This window comes from Eretmochelys imbricata, chromosome 4 (genome assembly GCF_965152235.1).
Source record: "Eretmochelys imbricata isolate rEreImb1 chromosome 4, rEreImb1.hap1, whole genome shotgun sequence".
In the NCBI taxonomy this organism is placed as follows: Eukaryota; Metazoa; Chordata; order Testudines; family Cheloniidae; genus Eretmochelys; species Eretmochelys imbricata.
In genome coordinates, this window is record NC_135575.1 from 119996388 (window position 1) to 120020651 (window position 24264).

The 24264-nt window shown below is 42.8% G+C and overlaps 1 protein-coding gene across 1 annotated transcript in view; it reads right to left on the reverse strand.

Moving 5' to 3' along the window:
* Nucleotides 1-24264, reverse strand: part of EVC2 (EvC ciliary complex subunit 2) — a 160730-nt gene that overhangs the window by 134771 nt on the left and 1695 nt on the right. Inside the window, exons 2-5 of the mRNA XM_077814642.1 lie at nt 20730-20784; nt 11482-11648; nt 10875-10940; nt 1300-1486 (exon numbers count right to left, since the gene is read on the reverse strand). Of these exons, the coding sequence (XP_077670768.1) occupies nt 1300-1486; nt 10875-10940; nt 11482-11648; nt 20730-20784 (475 nt within the window). The remainder of the gene's footprint in view (nt 1-1299; nt 1487-10874; nt 10941-11481; nt 11649-20729; nt 20785-24264) is intronic.

Here is a 24264-nt window from a genome sequence, read left to right on the forward strand (position 1 = left end):
CCCACATGGACTAATTTTACTTCCAAGTTTGGAAAGTATTCAGTTTTTAGCTATCATGCCATTGCTTATTTACTTTAAAAAAGTAATCATAGTTTAACACCTCTGAAGATGTACTTCAAGAGGGTGCAGGGCCAATAGCATGACCCCAGGAAGCAAGAAGCTTCCTTCCTTTCCCCTCACACATGGAAATAAGGGATATAAGAACAGCTACTGGGAATCAGCAAGGGGAGATTTCCTGCAGGAGGGCAGGGCTCCACACCCAGTTTTTAGGTAGGGGGTTGAAACCAAGTCTAGAGAGGGCTTGTATTTTGCTTTCATTTATGGTTATAAAGACTTGCTCTTGTTTGTGGGTTGAACCCTATATATTTCAAAAATCTCCCTTATCTATATTTCAGACAATGCTTTAGGTCCAAATTCTACAGTCATTTCCAAGCAGGTGAACACTCATGCCCAAGTTTCAGAGTAACAGCCGTGTTAGCCTGTATTTGCAAAAAGAAAAGGAGTACTTGTGGCACCTTAGAGACTAACCAATTTATTTGAGCATAAGCTTTCGTGAGCTACAGCTCACTTCATCGGATGCATACTGTGGATCCACAGTATGCATCCGATGAAGTGAGCTGTAGCTCACGAAAGCTTATGCTCAAATAAATTGATCCACAGTATGCATCCGATGAAGTGAGCTGTAGCTCATGAAAGCTTATGCTCAAATAAATTGGTTAGTCTCTAAGGTGCCACAAGTACTCCTTTTCTTTTTACGCATGCCCAAGCAAACCCAATGGCAGGATCAGAGTCTTAGATTATTTTAAGAGAGAATTTTTAAACATATAATTTAACTTTTTACTCAGTAAGTTATTTGGTTACCATTTGCATGACTCTCAGCTTGGATAAAGAAATTATCCATATCAGATTTGCTTTGATATTGATCATCCAGGATTTTGTTTAAAAAAAAAAAATCTTTCCATTGGAATTAAAGTAATACAGAAACGTTCTTTACTTGTGTCAGGTTTTGAAGGGGCTAAGTGTTACACAACTGAAGGGTCCAATTCTGCATCCACTGACATTAGAGACAGCTCCAAGCTTGGAGACAAATTTGGCCTGACGCACACCTCTGAGTTAAAAGAATATTACAATTGCAGAGTAATTAAGATATCTGGAATTAAGATATATTAACTGTTAAAAAGTGCTTTTGTTTTAACCTAAATCACCAGAATAAACAATTAAATATCCTAATTTGAAATTTTCTTGTCACAAAAATCGTCTTCACATATTGAAAAGCAGAGCCACTGCATAATTCGTTACCTTTCAGGAATCCTCTCTTATATATCTGGAACCCATCTGTAGTCTTATTACCACTGGTTCCTTGAACATGGAGGCCAGTAATATTGTCCAGCAGAATGAGATCTGTGACATTGGATGCAGATGGTGTGTTGGTATTATTTATCAGAAGTCTTACATATGCGGTTTGGAGACCATGTTGAGTAGCCACCTAAAACCAGAAATACCAATAGTTTTGTTTTGGAGCAAAATGGTAGTATTTAGCTGCAAATTACTAGGCCCACTTAGTTCAGAGTGTGTGCATGCATGTGTGTGTTAAAGCTTTTTCTTCTAGGGCATTTTGAGTGACCTGCTGACAACATCACACTCCATTTGATTTCAGACTCCCAGAGAGATTTTAATCTCCTACACGTCAAGCTGTTGCTTGGCGACAGTGCAATAGAAAAACCTGTAGTTTGAAATCCAGGATAACAGCTCATGTAGAGAAACGACTGAGTGAAAACAAGAATCTGAAAATCCCAAAGAGACCTCATACAGGAGAATTGTAATGCAATGTCCTAATCAGGTTCTGGAAAATTCATAACACTCAACTTTGGCAGCATGAAGAGAGGGCCCTTAATGCACTTCACACTTGATATCACTTCATTCTCTTGATGCAGTTTGATCTCCTATTTAGCCCCCTTCTGGGGCACCCCAGTCTGCAAGGGTTATACAGCCCCTTATTCCTCCCATCTTAGGGGCTTGCTAACCCACCTTAGGACCTAGAGGTAAGGCTACGATTTAGTCACAGAGGTCACGGCGGTCGCGGATTCTTGGACTTTACTGGACCTCCATGACTTCTTCTGCTTCAGCTGCCAGCAGTTTGAGGCAGGACCGTGTGCCCCTGCCCTGCTGCAACAGCTTGCAACTGCAAGTTGGATATCTGGAATCTCGACCCTGAAGCCCCAAGCCCGCAGCTTCCACCAGGGGCTGCAGCCGGGGCCGTGCACCCCTACCCCGTGGCATCCCAGGACTGTGCATCTCCCGCGGCTGCGGCCAGCTCCAGAGCGGTGGTTGCGCATCCCCCGCTGTGCTCCAGCACCGTGGCTTCTGCCGGTGGCTGCAGCCAGGGCCGTGCGCCCCAACCCTGTGGCACAGCTGCAACGGGGGGGCTGTGCGTCCTGCCCCGCAGCATCCCAGGGCTAAGCGCCCCCCTGGCGATGGCCAGCTTCAGAGCTGGGGCTGCCCACCCCGCTGTGCTGCAGCCCCGCAGCAGCCAGGGGTCATGCTGCAGCTGAGACCATGCGCCCCAGCCATGTGGCTTCTGCCGGGGGTGGCAGTTGGGGTCACGCATCCCAACCACCTGGCAGGAGCTGCAGCAGGGGCTGTGCACCCCTGCCCTGCGGCCTCCCCAGGCCATGCGCCCCATCCTGGCTGCAGCCAGGGCTTGGGGGGGGCTAAAGCTGGGGCCACACACCCCTATCTCACAGCTGCAGCCATCTCTGGAGCCAGGTGCTATACGCCACCCATGCTGATGGGGGTCTTGGCCTATCAGTCCCCTGCCCACCCATTGAACTCCATTCCTCTCCCATATTTAGCCTTGTCCTGGTTATTTTTAGTAAAGTCAGGGATACGTCATGGTCTCTGTGAATTTTTGTTTATTACCCGTGACCTGTCTGTGACTTTTACTAAAAATAACCATGACAAACTTTCAGTCTTACCAATGGGTCCTGGGTCCTTGGCACTAACTGCCTCCAACTGGTGGCCAGGTGCATAAATTAATGGACAATAGTTATGACCTCTAAGGGTATGTCTATACTACCCGCTGGATCGGCAGGCAGCGATCATTCCACCAGGGGTCAATTTATCAAGTCTAGTCTAGACGCAATAAATCGACCCCTGAGCGCTCTCCCATCGACTCCGGTACTCTACCAGGGCAAGAGGCGCAGGCGGAATCAATGGGGGAGCATCAGCAGTCGACTCACCTCAGTGACCACGGTGAGTAGATCTAAGTACGTTGACTTCAGCTACGTTATTCACGTAGCTGAAGTTGCGTAACTTAGATCGATCCCCCCCACCACCAGTGTAGACCAGGCCTAAGACATTACAATTTCTAAGTATAAATGACATTTTATTCTCCAAAGGGATAGAGTTAAATTGAAAGAAGTGAATGGACACATGTGACGAAATCAAGGATATCAAATGAGCAACCAATACCATAGCCCTAAGTAAATTAAGTAAAAATAACACAAAAAAATATGTGTTCAAGGTCTCCCCACAGACCCTAGGGGTTTAGTGGAGTTGGGGCTCAATGAAAAATGCTGGTCTTCCTTGCTGGGGAGTAGACAGCTCTCCCATTAGGGTGGAATGGATCCCAGATTATCTCAAGCCCTGGTTGTTGGTACAGGTGAGGCTTGCTGGGTACAGGCACAATGGAGTCTTTGGGCTCAGAGTCAGCCTCAATTCCTTGGGCTGAGAGACACAATATGGAACTGCCCTGTTCTGCTGCAGGGCACAATTCCTGGACTGCTTTTCCTCTGGCTGCTCCTTCTTGCAACCAGCTCTCTCCAACAAACACTGGCCTTACTGGGCTCAGACCACCTACTGGGAAGTCCAAACCATGTACTTGCTCTCTGGGGCCTATAGTTGGTCACCGGGACATGTCAGCTAGACTCTGACCCTCGTAACTCTTCCTCCTCCCAAACATGGAGCCTTTCCATATTCAGCTCACATGTTGGGGCATTCCCAGCCATATCCAGGGTGTTCAGGGTCTGTAGTAGATGTAGGATGTATCTGTTATTATTTGCTTTCTGTGTATTGTACCTTTAAATTTCTAGGAGTCTAGGCTACAGCTCAAAGCAGCCATTTTGTGAGGACGTTTAGGGCAGACTGCTACTGTGGAGACACACATCATTACGCTCTCTCCCTTACTCTGATTCTTCTTGTTTTTATAGATTATTACCATTACTGTTATTTCTAGTCTAAATTTGTCTAGCTTTAACTTCCAGCCACTGGATCATGTTATACCCTTGTCTGAAGAGCCAATTATCAAATTTCTGTTTTCCATGCAGGTACTAACAGACTGTGGTCAAGTCGCCCCTTAACCTTCTCTTTATTAAGCCAAACAGATTGAGCTCCTTGAGTCTTTCACTACAAAACATGTTTTCCAATCCTTTAATTATTTTCATGGCTATTCTCTGAACCCTCTCCAATTATTCAATAACCATCTTGAATTGTAGACCCAGAACTGGACACAGTGTTCCAGTAGCAGTCACACAAGAGGTACTATAACTGCTCAACTCTTACTCCGTATTCCCCTGTTTATACATCCAAGCCCTTTTGGCCACAGCATCATACTGGAAGCTCATGTTTAGCTGATTATCCACCATGACCTGCAGTGTCACTGCTTTTCAGTATCACTGCTTCTCAGGATGGAGTCTCCCAACCTGCAAGTGTGGCCTCCAGTCTACCCCACAGTTACATCACTCAGCATTGGCTAAGAGGCGGCTGTCACGCAATAATTAAAACCGGAGCTTCTTCTCTCACATATTTACATAGATTCAAACCTTCCACAACACTGTTCCATCTCTATTTAGCAGGCCTTGGCCTGGATCCACAAAGGGATTTAGCTGTTATAATACCTAACTAATCTGCGCCTTGGAAATCACAAAACTCCACAACTCCTTTGTTAGGCACCTTTGCTCTCTACTATTCAATGCATGGGGAGAGACAGGTGCTTCAAAATGGAATCCACAGAAGTCAGCACACACTAAGTGGGGGAGCCACCTAAGATAGCCAATGGGAATTGCAAACAAGAGGGGTGTGGACTACAGAGTCATTCTCATCTCTCTCAATCCGGCCCAATAAATACTATTTCTATAAAACTTCAAACAGGAGAGACTGACTTCCCAGCAGAATATCCCACAGTCCAGTGGTTATGGCCCTGACCAGAGAGATGAGAAGTCCCTGTTCCAATCTCTTCTCCTCATCAGGCAGAGAAGGGAACTGAACTGAGGTCTCCTACACCCTGGGTGAGTTCCCTAACCATTAGGCTAAAGCTTACAAAGGAGGCTTCCTCCTGCTCCCTCGCCGTTTTGTGTGGAGGTAGGCATGCTCAGAGCACACCTACTGGATCAGGCCCCACACGCTTAATTCCTCCCATGCTCTGCAAAAAATGTCTCCACTGTGAGGACAGGGGCACAAACAGGCTTCCATAGCCACCTTTCATGCATGGCTCCTGTGTACACAGACATGTGCTGTTTCTTTACACCTGTATCGGGGTGGGGGGGGGGGGGGAAACCTGGAGAAAATTCTAGGCAAATTCCCTAATGTGAAGTAAAAAGAGGAAGTAGTTTAACGGATAATCCAATTTTCCATACTCTAATAAAGTCCTTCATTCAGTGTTTGGCCCTAGCAACTCCTTACCACTTTCACAACAACAGCTCTTGCCTCTGATTGCAATTCTCCTCAGCTGGCCAAAGGGATGATGTCTTTGGATACATCTGCACATTTTTGAATGCTATAATAATAGTTAAATTGGAGTTCTGCCCTCCTCACTTCTGATTAGAAAGAACCTGAAGGTGAGTAGTAGGGAGTAATAGGAGAGCTTAGATATTTCACTGACAAACACTAGAGAAAACAGTCAAACAGATAACAAAGGAGAGAGAAAACCCTTATACCTCACCTTCACTGAGGAGACCTTCTTACAGCTGCAGCTATCATAGGGAATAGATGCCCAGAGGCCACAATCTCCCTTAAACTGCTGGTCCTCACATTCACTTGCAACCTGCAGCTCTTGTTCCTACAGCAGACCCTGATGCTGTCGGCCTGAAGCAGAAGCAGCATCTCATAGAGACACTTGAGCAACTATAGCTTTCAGGGTTTTTTGTCCTCTGTTTCTAAAAGGAAATCAGCAAATGCTATCAGCCCCTGGACTAGCGCACAGGAGACTGGGGTGAAGAAGCAACAATGGGTGAAGGGTGGAAAGGAGAGGAAACAGTCAGGACAGAAGGGATGAGGGGGAGAGTAATCAGGGAAGAGAGAAGGATCAGGACCTTACAGACAGAATCTAATGTTAGGGAAAGGGTGGAAGAGCTTAAGGAATGATTCCCACATATCTGGTGTGCAAGACATGGGAATTCAGGTGACAGTAAGCGGTGTCATTCACCAAAAAAAAAAAAAAAAAAAGGAAAAGAATCATTTATACCCTGCATCTGTTTATAAAGATTTACCAGGGCCCTGTATAAGATTATTGCAACTGTGAAGCACTAACATTGATGTTCTCACCATTTGGTAAATGACACAGTTTAAAGGGCACACTGATAAAACTGGGCCCCTTTTCCCCCCACCCCCCACGTACAAATGGAGGAGCCAGACCCATTACATGTGAGTCATCTGTACACGCTGGTTTCAGTGGCATTATCTAAGTGAGGAAGGGACTGCAGAATCTGTCCCTGAATGAGTAAATGTATGTCATTTCCCTGCTGGTTTTGCAAAGGAAATGCCTCAAAAACATTCCTGAGATGGGAGAACAAAGTAGATCTTACTCTTCCATTTAAATTAGTAGAGACTGCCATATGGTCAGCCAGGTGTTAGGAGGAAAATGTCTGTTCAGATGTATTAGGATTCAAAGAAAAGGGCGAGATAAGCAAACTGAAATAAAATATTAATTTGATCCAAAGGTGGAAGACAATTCACATATAACCACTTTTTTTTTTTAATTTACAACTGGCAGCATTGAAAGATTATTTCCTGATAATCCTACCATCTGGAGCAGACTAGCTTTGATCTTGCGCAGCAAGGCTTGGCCCTTTTTAACGAGACTGCCTAGATTGTACTATGAGTAGCAGAATCAAATATGCAAGTGTTTCAAAACTCTCTCTCTCCAAGATCTTCTTATAATAAAGGAGTAGTGAATCTGCTCTATAAAGCTTTCTGAAGTGGGAGGTTTTGTCACACCACTTCATGTAACTGAAATTATCAACACTGAGTCTTGCTAATTATGATCTATGGCCATTTTGATAATAACATTACAGTTAATTAGGCTCTGCAATGTAATGCATATGTATTCTCCATTTCCTATTTTCCACTCTGTGCATATGATCTGATCCAGTTCATCAGGTCAGTATTTTCAAACCAGCTGCTAAATTCCCAATGCTTGTACGCTGGGTCATTTGAAAGGCTGAATCCAAGCTTGACGTAAAGCACGACACGCTATCTTTCTCCATGCAAGGGATAGGCAGAGTGAATTGGCTGTAATTACAAATATTCAAACCTGATCTGACCAGTGTAAAAATGAAAAACCAAATTAGGTGGATCCGTTAACCCATTCCACCTAAACACATTTAAAATTTCTTCAAATAAAATGGACTCTTCCTGCCATACAGACTTGACAGTAGTCAAACGAAACCTACTTTAGGTGGGTAGCTACTTTTTAGGGTTGTATAAAATACTTGGTCAATTCTACACCAACTAGCCCAGGGTTTAAAGGAGTCTTAATGGTTATATATGACATTACAGAGCTAGGTAGATAAAAATCAGGAACAGAAAATGAAGGCTGTGTTTTCTCCCTTTGTACCTAGTCATCAATTGCTCCTGGGTGCTTCCTTACTTCGCTGGGAGACCCCATTTGGCCTCAATGGGATGCTCTTGCTTCAATTAATATCTACAGAGGAGAGCCCTTATCTTGCTCTTGAAAGAAGGTCTTTATAAATCCCTCAATACCCAGCCTCTTGCCTACTATATACAGTTCACTGTTACGTATTCATATTTATACAGGTTCACATTATTTGGTCATCTTATTCATTTGGGCCCTGAGCCAAAGCCAATGAAATCAGAATTTGAATCAGGTGTTTGCACATTAAGAAAAGTGCTTTTGTTTTAAAAACATCTTCTTAAAAATCAAGGTTGGGACTCACCCAAGTGCTCAGCAATGGTCTGATTCTGGTCTCATTGACATCAGTAGAGATGGGCCAGAGCTGAATGTTTTTGAAAATATTGCCCCAAGCAGTTAAACACATTTTTGTAAACCTACTCATGTTACAAGTAAAACTGAAAGAAAAAATGGCTATTTTTCCAGTTAGTTTATTTTGGGCTAAATTTTTAAAAATCTGGCCCAAAATAAACAAACTGGAAAAATAGCCATTTTTCAAACCCACCTAAGCAGGTTAAGTGCCTCAATGGGAGTTAGGCATCTAAACTGCTGGTGCACTCTTGAAATCCCACTAGGGGCCTATCTGCATCTTTAGGTACCTAAATATCTTTGAAAATCTGGCCCTTTGTGCATCTGACAGCAGTCATAGAATCACAGAATCATAGAATATCAGGGTTGGAAGGGACCCCAGAAGGTCATCTAGTCCAACCCCCTGCTCGAAGCAGGACCAATTCCCAGTTATTTTCATTTATAGTCATTTTCACTGTTATCCCTGTCAGTTTCCCTCCATTTGTGTGAGTTTTTCAAACAGCAGAAGGAGAGAAAAAATATTTTTTTTAAAATTGGAAAATGAGATTGTAAAGCCCCAAATATTGCCAGATGTCTCTTTCACTCTATGTTTACACTAGATTTCCTACTAGTATCTGCTGTGACTTATCACCTTATATAAACATCTAATGGTGTTATCTATTGTTGTGGTTAATTTATATATAATTAAATGTGGTGAACAGATTTAAATTGTAGGCATAGGTATAGCAATAAGTAGGATAGTATTCTAGAGGTATAAGATTGACAAGCATTTATGAGTGTGCATTAGGTTTATAAGCAAAGTCGGGCTGTAATGCAAGGCCAGCAGGCTGAGGCCTGTAAGATTTTAATCTTAGACACATTAGGCCTTAAAGGATAGGCATGAGCAGGTAACCAAGGAGGTATCAGTGAAGTTACAAGGTTACTGTAAAATATATGCTAAGAGGTGAAGTCTGAAAAACATGCCGCTACGTACCCATCAATTCTGCAAGATGCTTGATTGTAACATCATGGGAAAATCTGCAGTGACGGCAGGTTACCATGGGAATTTATGGATATAAATGCTAATTAAAATAAGGGGAACTAAGAGGATAGCCTATGAAAAGTGAGGGATCCCAAATTTTATGGGGTGGAAGTCCAGATAAGGGAAAAGGGGTTGGAGCCCGAATGCATATGCATAAGGGCTATTGGCATGAGTAAAAAGAAAAGGAGTACTTGTGGCACCTTAGAGACTAACCAGTTTATTTGAGCATAAGCTTTCGTGAGCTACAGCTCACTTCATCACAGAATAAAAAGGGTTCCTCAGCATGAATAGGGAGGAAGAATCCATCAGAAGACCCTCTACAGAAGGGGTTCTCAACCTTTTTCTTTCTGAGGCCCCCCCAACATGCTATAAAAATTCCATGGCCCTCCTAGGCCACAACAACTATTTCTCAGTAGATTAAAAGCCAGGTCGACAGTACGGGGTAGCAAGGAGAGCAATTGCCCAGGGCCCCATGGCACTGTGGGGCAGGGAGGGGTCTGAAAAGCTAATTTGCTCAGACTTCTGCTTCAGCCCTGGGCAGTGGGGCTCGGAATTGGTCCTTCTGCCCTGGGCCCCAGTGAGTTTAACACTGGCCCTGCTCTCTGGTTTATTTTGGCGGACCCCTTGAAACCTGTTCACAACCCCCAGGGGGCCCTGGTCCCCTGGTTGAGAACTACTGCTCTACAGGTAACTATCGTGATGATACCCTTGGGGATGCAAGAACAGGTTGAACCTCTCTAGTCCAGCACCCTCGGGACCCGACCGGTGCCAAACCAGAGAATTTGCCGTCCCACAGGAGGTCAATATTGTAGCGAGTGGGTCTCTTTTTATTTTTATCTCGTTGAGGCGAATTAACGGAACAATGCTTGCAACACTGCCTAGCCAAGGCTTACTGGCTCTCTTCATAACAAAGTGTTAGTGTTGTTACACAATTTTATTGTATGGCACAAGGAAATAAATAGATAAAGCATAAAAAACATAAAATAAAATCATGACGAAACACAGATGTTGCTGGACCTGAGAGTGCTGGACTAGAGAGGTTCAACCTGTATGAAAACATTGATGTTGGACATTTTATGATATTTTGCCATCTTCACTTATGTATCTATAGCTGCGGCATTGATTATATGTATAGTAAGGTTTTTAATAAAGGGGAGATTGATCATTTGCAGATGCTGTTGTGGTTACTGCTATCGTTCCTCATGGGCTCCTAGAGTCTCCAGAACTAATGATATTTCTAATAGTGGTTCTCACCCTGCTAATTCTGATACTGTAGCCTTTAGGGAGCATGAACCCATGGCATAAGTTACTATATTTAAGATACCACTGGCAATATCAACTCATCAATAATATAAAGACTAGACAGCTCAGTCATGTTCTGCACTCTGTACAAAGTTAGTAAATGCTGCTGACTATTGTTTCAAAGCTCATTACTCACAGATAATGTTGAAGTATTAGATTACATTTACTGTATAACAACTTACTCCCTTTATTATACAATGTAAAAGTATTTGTTTGTGTGTACTGGCTTTGGGTTATATTAGGGTTCTTATTTATATAACTGGACAAAAAATATTCACAGAAGATTTGGATCTTACTACTTCCTCAAATAAGACAAAGCAGTATCTCAAAACTTACCACTGCACATTTCTGAAGAGTTATCCCATACCCAGAAGACACTGAAATTCTTGGCACATCTTCCAGCTGGGGAGGGAAAAAACAAAAATCTTATATATGGACCAATCTCAATACAAAACTACAACACAAGTTGTGTAATGTAATGGAGAAAGAGGAAAAAGTTAAACCGGTTCACAACCTTGGCATTTAAGAGCTCTGCCAACCATCAATGAATCTTCTTTTATCTGTTTATACAAATTTGTTTAAACTATCTACTCCCACACATACTTATTAGCCTAAGTGACATATGTTTATTATTCTGTGACCAGACTTCCATGACAAAATGCACAAAGAAACAAATTTATCAAATGGTACAAATTCATTTTATTACTTAGAGAGAGTTAGAATTTATATGACATACACCTGACTGTACCTGTCACCTCAGTTATAAGAAATTCATGCATTTACAAGATGTTACTGCTGAAGGTACTGAAGGTGAACATAATTATATGAGACACAATTAGAAACTATATACTAATTAGGTAGTAAATTCCCAGTGATAGACTACTGCCGATCTTACTTCTCTACAACCCTTTCAGATATTAAACATCAGCCACCTCTTACTGACCAGCTGCTGGTTAATGGTAGACTCTCGTTTGAACAAAATCTTCTTTGTCCATGAGGGGATCAAGGCAAACAGTGAATGGATCCCGTAAATATCTGGTGCTGCAGAAGTCAAAAGCAGATCATAGTCTTCATTTGTTCCCTTTAATTCTGGTCCCAGTAATTCTACAGCTGAAAGTGAAAGTAATACTCTATGTTAGAACTAAAGCATCTGTCTCACGAACTCTAGATCCCATGTGGCAAAAACTTGCCACTGTGCCTAGCAGTAGCAAAGAGAATCCAACCATTTTAAGAAGAGGTTAGATAAATACCTGTTAGGGATGGTCTACGTTTACTTGGCCCTGCCTCAGCACAGGGGGATGGACTAGATGACCTCATGAGGTCCCTTCTAGCCCTTCATTTCTGTGATTGGGGCCTGTCATAAATTTAAAGGGAAGGGTAAACACCTTTAAAATCCCTCCTGGGCAGAGGAAAAACCCTTTCACCTGTAAGGGGTTAAGAAGCTAGGATAACCTCGCTGGCACCTGACCAAAATGACCAATGAGGAGATAAGATACTTTCAAAAGCTGGAGTGGAGGAGAAACAAAGGCTCTCTGTCTGTGTGATGCTTTTGCCGGGGACAGAACAGGAATGGAGTCTTAGAACTTAGTAAATAATCTAGCTAGAGATGCGTTTGATTCTGTTTTCTTTAAATGGCTGAGAAAATAAGCTGTGCTGAATGGGATGCAGATTCCTGTTTTATAATTTAAGGTTTTGCCTAGAGGGATTCTCTATGTTTTGAATCGGATTACCCTGTAAGGCATTTACCATCCTGATTTTACAGAGGTGATTCTTTTTACTTTTTCTTCTATTAAAATTCTTCTTTTAAGAACCTGATTGCTTTTTCATTGTTCTTAAGATCCAAGGGTTTGGGTCTGTGTTCACCTATGCAAATTGTTGAGGATTTTTTATCAAACCTTCCCCAGGAAAGGGGGTGTAGGGTTTAGGAGGATTTTGGGGGAAAAGACGTTTCCAAGCGGGCTTTTTCCCAGTTATATACCTGTTAGGCGTTTGGTGGTGGCAGCGATAAAGTACAAGGACAAAAGGTAAAATAGTTTGTACCTTGGGGAAGTTTTAACCTAAGCTGGTAAAAGTAAGCTTAGGAGGTTTTCATGCAGGTCCCCACACCTGTACCCTAGAGTTCAGAGTGGGGAAGGAACCTTGACAGGGCCCTATTTTGCTAGGCAAATGCAGTATGAGACAATCCCTTCCTGAAGGAACATGACAAGGCAGGCACAGGGCAAGAAGAAAACCAAGGAACAGAGAAGTGAAGTGACTTGCCCAAGATCAGGCAGCAGGTCAGTAGCAAACACAAGAACAGAACTAGGTTTCCTTATTTCCGGTCTAGTTATTGCCATAACTGCTGGACCTTACTCCCTCTCACACCAAAGGAAACAACCTTAATTAGTAGGTTCTGTTCTCAGTGGGAAGTGTGTACAACATTGAAACTAGAGTCACGTTCTGAAATAATAAAACTATACAATTCATAATAAACTTCAGACAAAATTCTGCCCTCAGATATGTGCACACAACTCTCACTGGGAGCCCAGAGAAAAGGTTTTGTATGTGTACTGTATCTCCAAAAGCAGAATTTTGTCATTCAGATTTAAAGCAAATTATATCTCAATTAACAGGTTTCAGGCTTAAACCAACTATTAATGATTTCAGCCCACAGTAAGATTTCAGAAAAGCATGAATAATTGAAGAGCTTTATAAACATGAGCTACCTAAATATAAAAAGACTTGTGCTTCAAAGACTGTCTGCTAGTAAACCATTAAACATTCAGACTGTATTAAAAGGTTTCTAATTGGTGCTTTGTTCTCAAATGAGTTTTCGTTAAATTGTAACGCAATCAAATCAAGGGCCCCAATTCTGTAAAACAGTAATGCCAATATTATCTTAGAACATGCTGAAAAAAGATTTGCCCATGATGAATACCTCTGAAAATATAAACCAAAATAATTTAATAGCATTAGTCTATTCAACACAAGTTCTTATATCACACTCATCACTTTACTATCTAAACATCTTCCAGATAGGGATAAGGTCCAGTATTACTACGAATGGATGCTCATGCTAAAACTTAGTTTAATCAAACTGGAGCTGATCAATAAATTGGAAGACAATTTAAATTAAAAATTTCTAAATTGTTTGTTTGCGGGGTTCGCAATGGATGTGTCCCATCTTTTGTGAAATGTTCTCACTATTTTTTACTGAATTTTTTTTAAATCAAACTCATGTCTGAAATCTTTCATTTAAACAAAAAACATGTGTGCTTACTGAAAACCCATTGTTTTAGTAAAACTTTTGATAATTTTGAAAAAAATTTCCATATGAATTTCAATTAAAATAGTGCAGTAAAAATATTCTGGAAAATTTTGTGAGAAGTAGGTTTTCATAATGTCCACAACTTTTTATTAAAAGTTTCATTTCAATAATGTGGTTTTTTCAACAAAAAAATAAATGTGTGTAAAAAATTTCAACCAAAGAAATGTGAAACAAACAGCATATTTTCTGCATATTATAAAGGATATTTTTCTGTTGTATTTTGTTGGGATTAGTTATGTTGAATTATGGCCCAATCCCATGTAGTATTTACTACTTTTTGTAAGGTTCTGTTTGCACCTCACACCTCCTCGCACCTTTCAGGACTAAGCCCTTAGAAGTGAATTTGGTGACTTAAATCAAAGCCCTGGTGAGCAGGATTTAACTAAACAATTATGATTACCATAATAAATGAGATGCCAATATAGACTCCAACCCTGAAATGACAGTACACAGATGGACTTCTATACCTATGAAGCAACCCGTTGACTTCATATGCAGAAGTCAAAACTTGTTATCAGTTGCAAAGGTTGGAACCCTATTGTGCTCAGGAAGCACTTTATATTGAACTGCAAAATAAAAATATTAGAAAACTAAAACAATAAAGTCATTGCAACAGGTGAAAGGGGACTGAATATTTTGCCATCGAGATTACAGTTGGATTCACTAAATCCCATATATTCATATTATGCACAATATCATATTACCTAGGTGTCAGATACATGAATTATTAAGAAAAATCTTTGCTGTCCAAGTACAGACTATATTCTCTGCTCCCTTTCCTATGAGTCCAGGGGATAGATATGTAAGAGAGGAATCTGTTAGATTACCAAAATGGAAGAGACTACAAATGGCTATGTGCAAAGAGGTGGATCCTGCATTTGCAATAACCTCAATTACTGGTCATCATTAGGGACCGAATCTTGGAACTCCAGTGTTAAGAGGATTGACTTCTGTAGCTGTCATGTGTAGTAGACTTTATCCTCTAAGGACCAGCCATTATAAGAGGATGAATAAAGAAAAGGAGTACTTGTGGCACCTTAGAGACTAACCAATTTATTTGAGCATAAGCTTTCATGAGCTACAGCTCACTTCATCGGATGCATACTGTGGAAACTGCAGAAGACATTATACACACAGAGACCATGAAACAATACCTCCTCCCACCCCAGTCTCCTGCTGATAATACCTTATCTAAAGTGATCACTCTCCTTACAATGTGTATGATAATCAAGTTGGGCCATTTCCAGCACAAATCCATGAATGACACACATGAAGTAAAGTGGGTCACACATTCTTTTTAAGAGAAAGCTGAAATGGAGGCAGCTATTAGTCACAAAAACAAACGCAGTAATCTGGAATTTAAGAGGTTCAGCTATAGTCTGGCAAGCAGTGGGTGCAGAACCCTGGAAGTCCACTCTTTGACATTCATAAACTTCTGCACCACATCCGAACTCATACAAACCATACTGGTGTTGTCAGTGTCAGAATTACAGCAGATTGTAAGATCCTCAGGGCATGGGCCAGGTCTTAGGTGTAAAGTGCCAAGCTCAGTGCTGATGCTCAGTTACCAATAAAAAAAATGTGCATTTTTAATAAAAAATACAGTAATTCTAATGGTTAGCCCTTCCCCCAAAGCTGAATATTTTGAATCTGTAAAGAAATTTGAAATCTGTTTTTCCTAATGAGTCCTAACATCAACAAACCTTTCAGTTACCTGGTCTTATTTTTGTTTTTCAAAAATGCATTTGTTTACTATATTTGTTTTTTCCCCCCTTGGAGTTATTCTGTGTCCTCAAAAGCAGCCCTCACAAGAACGAATTTAAAGTCCCTTCAATTACACACACCAATGAACAGACAAAGGTAGTAATTTACTGCACTTCAATTTCCAGTGTTGCCATTAGCTTTTCTTGTTTCAAAGTCAAAGACGCGGTGAGAATAAACCAGAGGGTAGGAGGTAGGACAAAACAGAAAAAAATAGGATGCTTTTCAGCAAAAACTTATGTTACTACTGCTATGCTCCCCCTCTACACCAAACCTGTAGAACCAAGTCCTGAATCCGTGCAAGTCAACCTGGGTCACCCTGGTCATGCCTGACCCTGGAGGAGAAGGAATGTTCACAGTAGCTGAACCTGTTTTCACTGTGGGGAGCCAGGACACACCCTTTCCTCCTGTCTAGCTTGAAAGAGCTCAGGGAAATAGACCAGCCCAGGCCCAGTAGTGGGGGTACAACCCGGGCATCACCGGACTTCCATGCTCTGTAGAACCCAACTCAGGAACCATGGGCTCTCTCCGCATTTCCAATTGCCACTGCAGTTGCGGGTCTTGGAGCGAGCACAGGAGACTCCCCTGCAACTAGCGATGACAGACTCCAGGGCTGCTGCTGACTTTATACATGTCAAGACAGCCCAAACCCTCCAGATCCCTCTCCTGCCAAAACCCACACCGGATCTGGTGGACGCAATTGATGGGTTATCCCTATCATTAGGACTGGTGACCTAAGAGACAGTCCCCTTAGAGGCCGAAATGGAAGGGCATCAGGAAATAGTATGTTTTGATGTGATCTGCTCTCCATTCTTTCCAATAATTCTTGGCATTCCTTGGTTGGAGCTACATTCCCCATGGATCTCCTGGTGGCGGAGGAGCATTAGCGTCTCTTCCGAATATTGCCAGATAGCTTGCCTCCAACAAATCGACCAACCCCAAGTGGTCGCATCCAGGGTCCCAGGATTGGATAAGACCCTAAGAAGCAAGACCCTGGACTGTGGGGGGTAACCAGAAGAGAGCAGCCCCAGACCAGAAGCTCAGCCTCCTCGACAAGTACTGAGACTACCTGGATGTGTTTGAAAACAAAAATGCAGATTCATTATCCCCACACAGGGACTACACCTGTCCAATAGACCTATAACCCAGGACAAGGTGCCCTGTGGATGGATAGACACTATGTCTAAACCAGAGCTGGATGCATGACACGTGTATAGCAGGACAATCTCACAATGGGCTTCATTCACAGATCCACTTCCATAGGAGGGGCACTAGCCCTCTTTGTGTGAAAAAAGGATGGGCCACTATGCCTCTGCATAGATCATCATGCATTGACTCAGGTGACTATTCAAATCGGTACCCCCTGCACCTCATCCCGGAATTGCCGGACTGCCAGGACCTTTTCACTAAACTTGATCTTTCAGGGGCACACAATTAGCATGGATAAGGCCTGGGGGGTGAATGGAAGACAACTTTTCAGACCTGATATGGGCACTCTGAATATTTAGTAATGCTGTTTGGCTTAACCAATGCCCTCACAACATTTCAACACTTCATAAACAATGTTCAGGGACATCCTGGATCACTACATAGTCATCTACCTTGATGATATATTGGTGTTTTCTGAGAAGCCCTGAGCAGTACTGCCATAATGTCAGTCTGTCCTGGAGAGACTATGAAAGCTTAGTTTCTACGCCAAACTAGAGAAGTGCACCTTCAACCAGACCACCACTGAATATTTAGGTTACATGGGGCATTCAGATAGATATGCAGAAGGTGGAAGTCATCCATAACTGGACAGCACCGCAGACCCACTGAGAACTTCAGTGCTTCCTAGGCTTTGCAAATTTGAATAGGCGATTCATCGCCAAGGACTGTGAACAAACAGCCCCCCCGACTTGCCTCCTTCATAAAGCCATTTGATTCACTTGACTGCCTGAAGCCCAGCTTGCTTTCAGCCAGCTCAGGACTGCCTTCACCACTGCCCCGATTCTGGCACACCCTGACCCAACTCACTCATTTATAGTGGAAACAGATGCATCCAACGTGGCCCTCAGGGTGGGACTCTCTCAGTGACTCAGACCCCAGTCACTTCTTCATACCTGTGCATTCTACTCTCAAAAAAATCATCCCCGCAGAGATGAACTATGAAATATGGGCAAGAAGCTGCTCCCAATCAAAACTGCATTAGAAGAATAGCATCACCACCTGGAGGGAGCTCAGCATGCAGTACAGGTATTTACTGCCCATAAGAACCTCCATTACCTCCACAAGACCTGAGCTTTGAACCAGAGGCAACTAAGCTGAGACCTGTTCTTCTTTTGATTCAAGTTTACAACTACCTGCCACCCAGGAAATTGAAATGGGAAAACTGACACTATCTATCTGATAATCGTGAAAACTGACTATCACGAAAAGGGGAACACTACTGGGAAAAGGAGGACCCACTTCTGAGACCCTGTTCCTCCACAATTCAGCAAGATGGGCTCTCCCTTATCCAATCTGCCTCAAAAGAAGATTCACTTGCCCAAATAATACAGTCTATGCTATTAGGAGCTAAGATTCACAGTTCCATGCGGGATGGGATGACATATTTTCATGAACTCATAAATGTTCCCCTGGGGTGCCTTGACAGGAGATGCTACGGCTGTGCCACGGTGATCCATTGGTGGGTCACTTTGGCTGCCCTACACCTCCTGCATGGTTTCCCTTTTTTATGGTGGCCCTGCATGCTGGCCAAAGCCCAACCTTACATAGACTCCTATGAGTGCTGTGAATGTACCAAGATGTCCTGGACCAGACCTCTCAGCACCTTAGTACACCTGGAGACCCCAGCTAGGCCTTTGTCCACCATCAGCCGAGACTTGTGGAACTCCCAGCGTCTGATGATCACACAATATTCTTAACATCCACAGACCATCTGACTAAAATGGCTTATCTCCTGCAACCACCTGTGTCGAGACCACAGCCCAACTCCCGGTCCATCTCCATGGACTTCCAGACCACACAGTTTCAGACAAGGCCCACGTTTACCTCCCGCTTCCGGCGTTCAGATTACTCAATGTCCGCATCTCCACCTCCACCATCTACCACCACAAACAGATGGATGAACTGAAAGGGTGAACCAAGTATTGGAACAGTACTTGAGGCATTTTGTAAGTTGTCACTAAGATAACTGTAAGCCACGCCTGCCTGATGTGGCATTCTGTCCCTCTCTAGCAGCACCTAGATCATCTAGAGATTGAGTCTGCTACAGCCTTAGCTAAGAGCCATGTGGCTTTTAGCTCATGTAGTAGCGGCTCATACTCTAAGCTTCCAAGGTCCTAGATTTGATCCCAACGACTGGGCTCTATCGGCGTTACGAGCGAGGGCTCATCCGGGATATCAACTGGGAAGTTGCTGAAGCTTGGCACGCGCTTCCTCAGCTAGGAGAAATATGTAAGCCATGCCTGCTTGATGTGGCGCTCTATCCCCCTCTAGCAGCACTTAGACTATCTAAAGATTAATGAGTCTGATACAGCCTTAGCTAAGAGCCATGTGGTTTTTAGCTCATGCAATAGAGACTCATGCACTAAACTTCAGAAGTCCCAGGTTCAATCCCGCTCACTGCCAACCAGTGTCTGTCAGTGTTACACTCCACAGGTTGGAGCCTCTTCTTTGCTAATTATGGGTTCCAGCCCTGTTTTTACCCAGCACTACCGCCAGCCTCCCTGGTGCTACCACCAGCCACCAAGTGAATCCAACAGATCCATCTCGTTCAGGAGAAACTCAGGAATCACCTAGAAGAGGCAAAGACAGAGTTTCCACTGGAGGACCCTATGAGGACAGGCACTACAGAAAGAATCACCCAGCAGGGCTTGAGTGGCAGCCCCTCCACAGCCCACTGATTGTATTATGCTGATATATAAATCAGGAAGCCACTGTGTGGAGCAATGACACAGACTGCCAGCCAGCTTCCTCTCCAGACCTTGCCTGGCTGTGGACCCTAGAATCTGCTTCTGACCTTGGTTTGTCCTTGACTCTACTATTTGCCTGTTGTCTGTAACCCAGTGGCTGACCCTGACTCACTGATATCCTCACCCAGCTCGACCCCAGAACCACTACTGATCTCCTGACCACAGCTTGGCACCCGACTGGGGCACACAGCATCTGTCAGACTTCAGGAGAGCACAGAGATTGAAACTGTAAGCTCATTTTATTACAGCGGAAATTGTCTGAAGCAAATGAAGCTTCCATTAAAATATTTTTCAGACACTATATATCTGGAGGAAATCTGTGAAATTCCAGTTATGTCTACACTGCAATACAAAACCCAAGGCAACGAGTCACAGTGCCCAGGTCAGCTGACTTGGGCTCACCAGGCTCAGGCTGTGGGGCTATAAAATGTCAGTGTTGGACTCAGACTCCAGCCCGGTGTTTGGACTCAGACTCCAGCCCAGACTCTGAGATATTCCCCCTTGTGGGGTCTCAGAGCCCAAGCACCAGCCTGAGCCCGAACACCAATACTGCAGTTTTATAGCCCCACAGGCTGAGCCCCACATGCCTGAGTCAGCTGACTAGGGCCAGCCACAGGCCTTTTATTGCAGTATATACATATCCTAAGACCAATCTCTGACTCAGCTTTGAGCTCAAGCCCCCCTTCTATCCATACACAAATCAGTCTGACTCAGATCAGCAAGCACTCAGGACCTGGGTTCTAGACCCTGCTGGTTGGGTGGGTCAGACCCCAAGTCCTGTTGTGACTCAGGTCCAAGCCCTGTCAGTTTGCAGTGTGAATGCAGCTCAAACCGCAGACCCAAGTCAGGTCTGCCTAGTGCAGTGTGGACACATAAGCACAGTTGTGAGACCTAGGTCCAGGAACCGTAAGCCCTGGTTTAAAATGCAGCGTGGATGCTTCAGCATGGGCTTGGAATGACTAAGTCCACAAGCCTGGATCTTACAGGCCCTGGATTACCGTGAAGTGCAGACATAGCTATAGCGACTAAGAAACAGAGGTGCATCGTGTTTTATGATATGGCAAATGTTATTATAGAACAAACTTTTTAAAAGCATCTGGGCTCCCAGGATTCTCCAGCACTTCGAGGTTTAGAACAATTGGAAGGGCAGTTAAAATGAATACATACCTGTCATACCAAAGCAGTCTCTCTTTTTTTGAATCCGCAGTTTATCTGTAACAACCTACAGTTAACACAAAAGAAGAATGACTATAAACCCAGGACCTTCTTTACAAAATGCATTTCTAATACAGTTTAATCTGTCTCAAACTGGAGATGTGCTTTACACTAAAGTACAAATTCTGATTTCTGTACTCAAAACTCATAAGATTATCAGAAGTGGCAGTGAGTAGTGAATAGTGCACTGGACCTGGGGTCTGCGTTCTTATGCCTTGGCCCTAGCACTGATAGTAGCTTCCACGTAAGTATAAAAACCTCCAAGATGTGTATGTTATGGACTGGCTTTGTAGGAAACTCTTTTGACAGTCTTAAGCCCTGTCTACATTAAGGAAATTTGTACCAGAATAATACTTGCCTGCCTGCCATATGGAATTATAAAGATTAGATTTGAGATCTGTGGGGCAGAAACATCAACATTTTAAACCTAACCAGTGTCCCTTAAGTGACTTGACACAAGACGTCCGAACACGTTAGTATTAGAGCCAGAAATGTATCTCAACCCTGATCCCCATTCTGCTACTCTATTCTCAAGACCGCACACTCTCCTAGCTAATGACTTAGATGATGGATAAGAAGATTGTTCATTGATATATCTTGTATGTCCAGCCTGCCCAAAATAAACGTGGGATTTTCTTTAAAGTCCAGTTGTGGTCAGAAAAGCAGCTCTGTAAAAAAAATCACCACAATTCAATACATACTTTCTCTGTTTCACATCAAATCTGTTTATTTTATGGATACAAACATGTTTTTACTCTCAGTGGTGCAGAAACCAATATCAGTCACGAAAAGCAAGCTGTATTCTGTCCGGCCTCATACATCAACAGAATTATTCAATGCACTATTGATCAAGATGAAAGAAACAAAAAGAACCCAATTTGCCTTTCAGGGTTAAGCAAGGGCAGGGAATTTAAAAATCTTCCTTGTTAATTGATCACATTTAACCTGGAGTGAGAGGACAAGCAGCTATGGGAAAGCAATATTTAAATATTAAATAGTAAATAAAATATTTAAACATGAAGTAAACGTAAAATTACAAAGTATTATATTAATCTGTAAACATGAGTTAAAAGGAGATAAACTAAGATGAACTAAAATTAATTAAAAACAAAGGTTCATTTTTAAATACATTCTAACCAGTACGCCATTGTTCTGTGGTCTCATTTGAGATTTACAGTAAATACCTAGTTCCTGGCAAAGATGTCTATACTTCTGTAAAATGTCTTTTGTATAACGCCATTTGTCAAATGTGACTTAAAGTGATCTGTGTGGTTACAAATGTAATCCACAGTTTCAGTGTACAATAAAAATATTAACTACAAAAATGAGATTATGAAAGTCAGTGAACTGAAGTTAAAATAGAGATCTGTGTTTTAGTGACTTAGAAAATGATTTACTGGTATGCAGTGGCATTGGATTAATTAGTATAGTGGGGGTGCTAAAAGCCATTGAATAAAACTGCAAACCCTGTATATGATGGAAACCACTTCAAGTCAAAGGGTGCTGCTGCACCCTCAGCACCCCTACTTGCAGCACCCTTGTGGTATGTGATTTCCTCATATGTAATCATTGATTCCCCCTCGGCAAATGACAGTTTGGTCAGGGCTGAGTGGTTAGATTTGGAGTGGAGGCTAATGTATTGAGGATCTAAATTGTAAGAATAAATCAAAATAGGAAACATGAAGACTTAAATAAAACTTACTCGCATCACTGCATACAGAACAGAAGTTCAGCTCTCAGACTATTTACCCCTCCCCCATTACCAGAGCAAATGGAAGAGTGCACACAAATTAAAATCTGACAGCCTCACAGAGGATGGGTTGAGGTGACTCTTGATGTAGGTAATACGATCCTACTTTCCAGAAGAATAAACTGATGCACAGATACTAAGTCTGACAATGGCCTTGTCTGCACTAGGAAATTCACCCAGTGCTAGAGCTGGCTATGTCCATAGGAAGGGACTGTAGAAGAAGTTCCCACCGGAGCTACCACCATGTAGCTGGGAGTCCTGATGCAGACAAGGTGCCACCAGCCTCTATTATCATCAGATTTAAAGACCTGTCTACACAGCAAAAGCTGTGCATGGGCTTGTCTGTTCAACTTGAATCCAGCTAGCATGGGTAACAACAGAAGTGAAGAGAGCATAGCACAGGCTTCAGAATGGACAAGTCAGCCAAGCATGCACCAAAAGTCCATGCCAGACTTGCACTACCCGGCCTGAAGCCTGGCTGTACTGCCTTCACTGCTATCACTACCTGGGCTAGCTGGATTCAAGCTACCTCACAGCTAACCTGTGCACAGCTTTTCCTGTGTAGACTCAACCTAAGTGCCAGTGGTAAAAGACGACACACCAAGTATTTTTCTGTCCTTGTTGATGAAGCTACAGATGCACCAAAAAAAGAACAGCTGTGTCTCCTTTTATGCTTCTGTGGAAAAAGGAACCATTCAGGAAAGAGCTCCGGGAGGCTGCTTCCACGTGGAAAATCTAAATGCTGAATCTGTCTCAAAAACGATTATTGAAAAACTACAGCATTTGAGGCTGGATATTAATTACATTTTTGCCCACTGCTACGATGGAGCTTCTGTGCTGAGTGGACATTTAAAAGACGTACAAGCTCAAATTCAGGAAAGGATTACACATGCCTTTTATGGGAAATGCTGTCCTTACAGGTTTAATCTTGTGTCTGCAATGACATGTTTCAGCATCACCCAGTGTCAGAGACTCTTTACATTTGCTCAGGCACTGTACATCTTCTTTAGCAGTAATTACAAGCATTGGGAACCGTTTGTTAAGACACAGCAGGACCTAGGCCAGAAGGTTCCTGAACTAGGTAGATTATATGAAACTCGCTGTGACTCCATCTGGAAAATGCATGCATAATTGGCACTGTAGTGGAAATACTGGAAGCCACTTCAGTTCAGAGAGCTGATGGACCATCAGTTAGTATTGCAAAGGGCTTGCTGGCAAAGATAAAGAGCTATTCCTTTCTGTTGAGGCTCTTGGTTTTGGAAAGACTATTCAAGATTTTGCACAGGGCTTCAGAAGAACTGCAAAATGAAAACTTGAATCTATCAAGTACCATGGAATTAGTAGCAAACAATGTTGCTGCTCTTCAATAAATGATAACATCTGAAAGTAAATGGAAGGAGATGTGTGATGAAGCTGAAATCATTGCCAAAGAACTTGAAATTGATATTCCAGGTCTGACAATTGCAACTGCTGAGCACAGCAATACAAAAACGGCAAGAAGACCTAACAAAATATCCTCCAAGCTGGCCTTGGTTTTTGTATATAGTACACGGGGTCAGTCATCGACACATGATGTTCCCAAGAGCACTCAGGAACCTATAAAATCTGATTTCTACTATCCTATTCTGGACAGAATTCTTGCTGAGAATTCTTGATAGACGATTCACCTCCAACTCCAGTTTGCTTTCTGCAGTAATTGCTTGTGACCCAAAGAATGAAAATTTTCTTGATTATGAG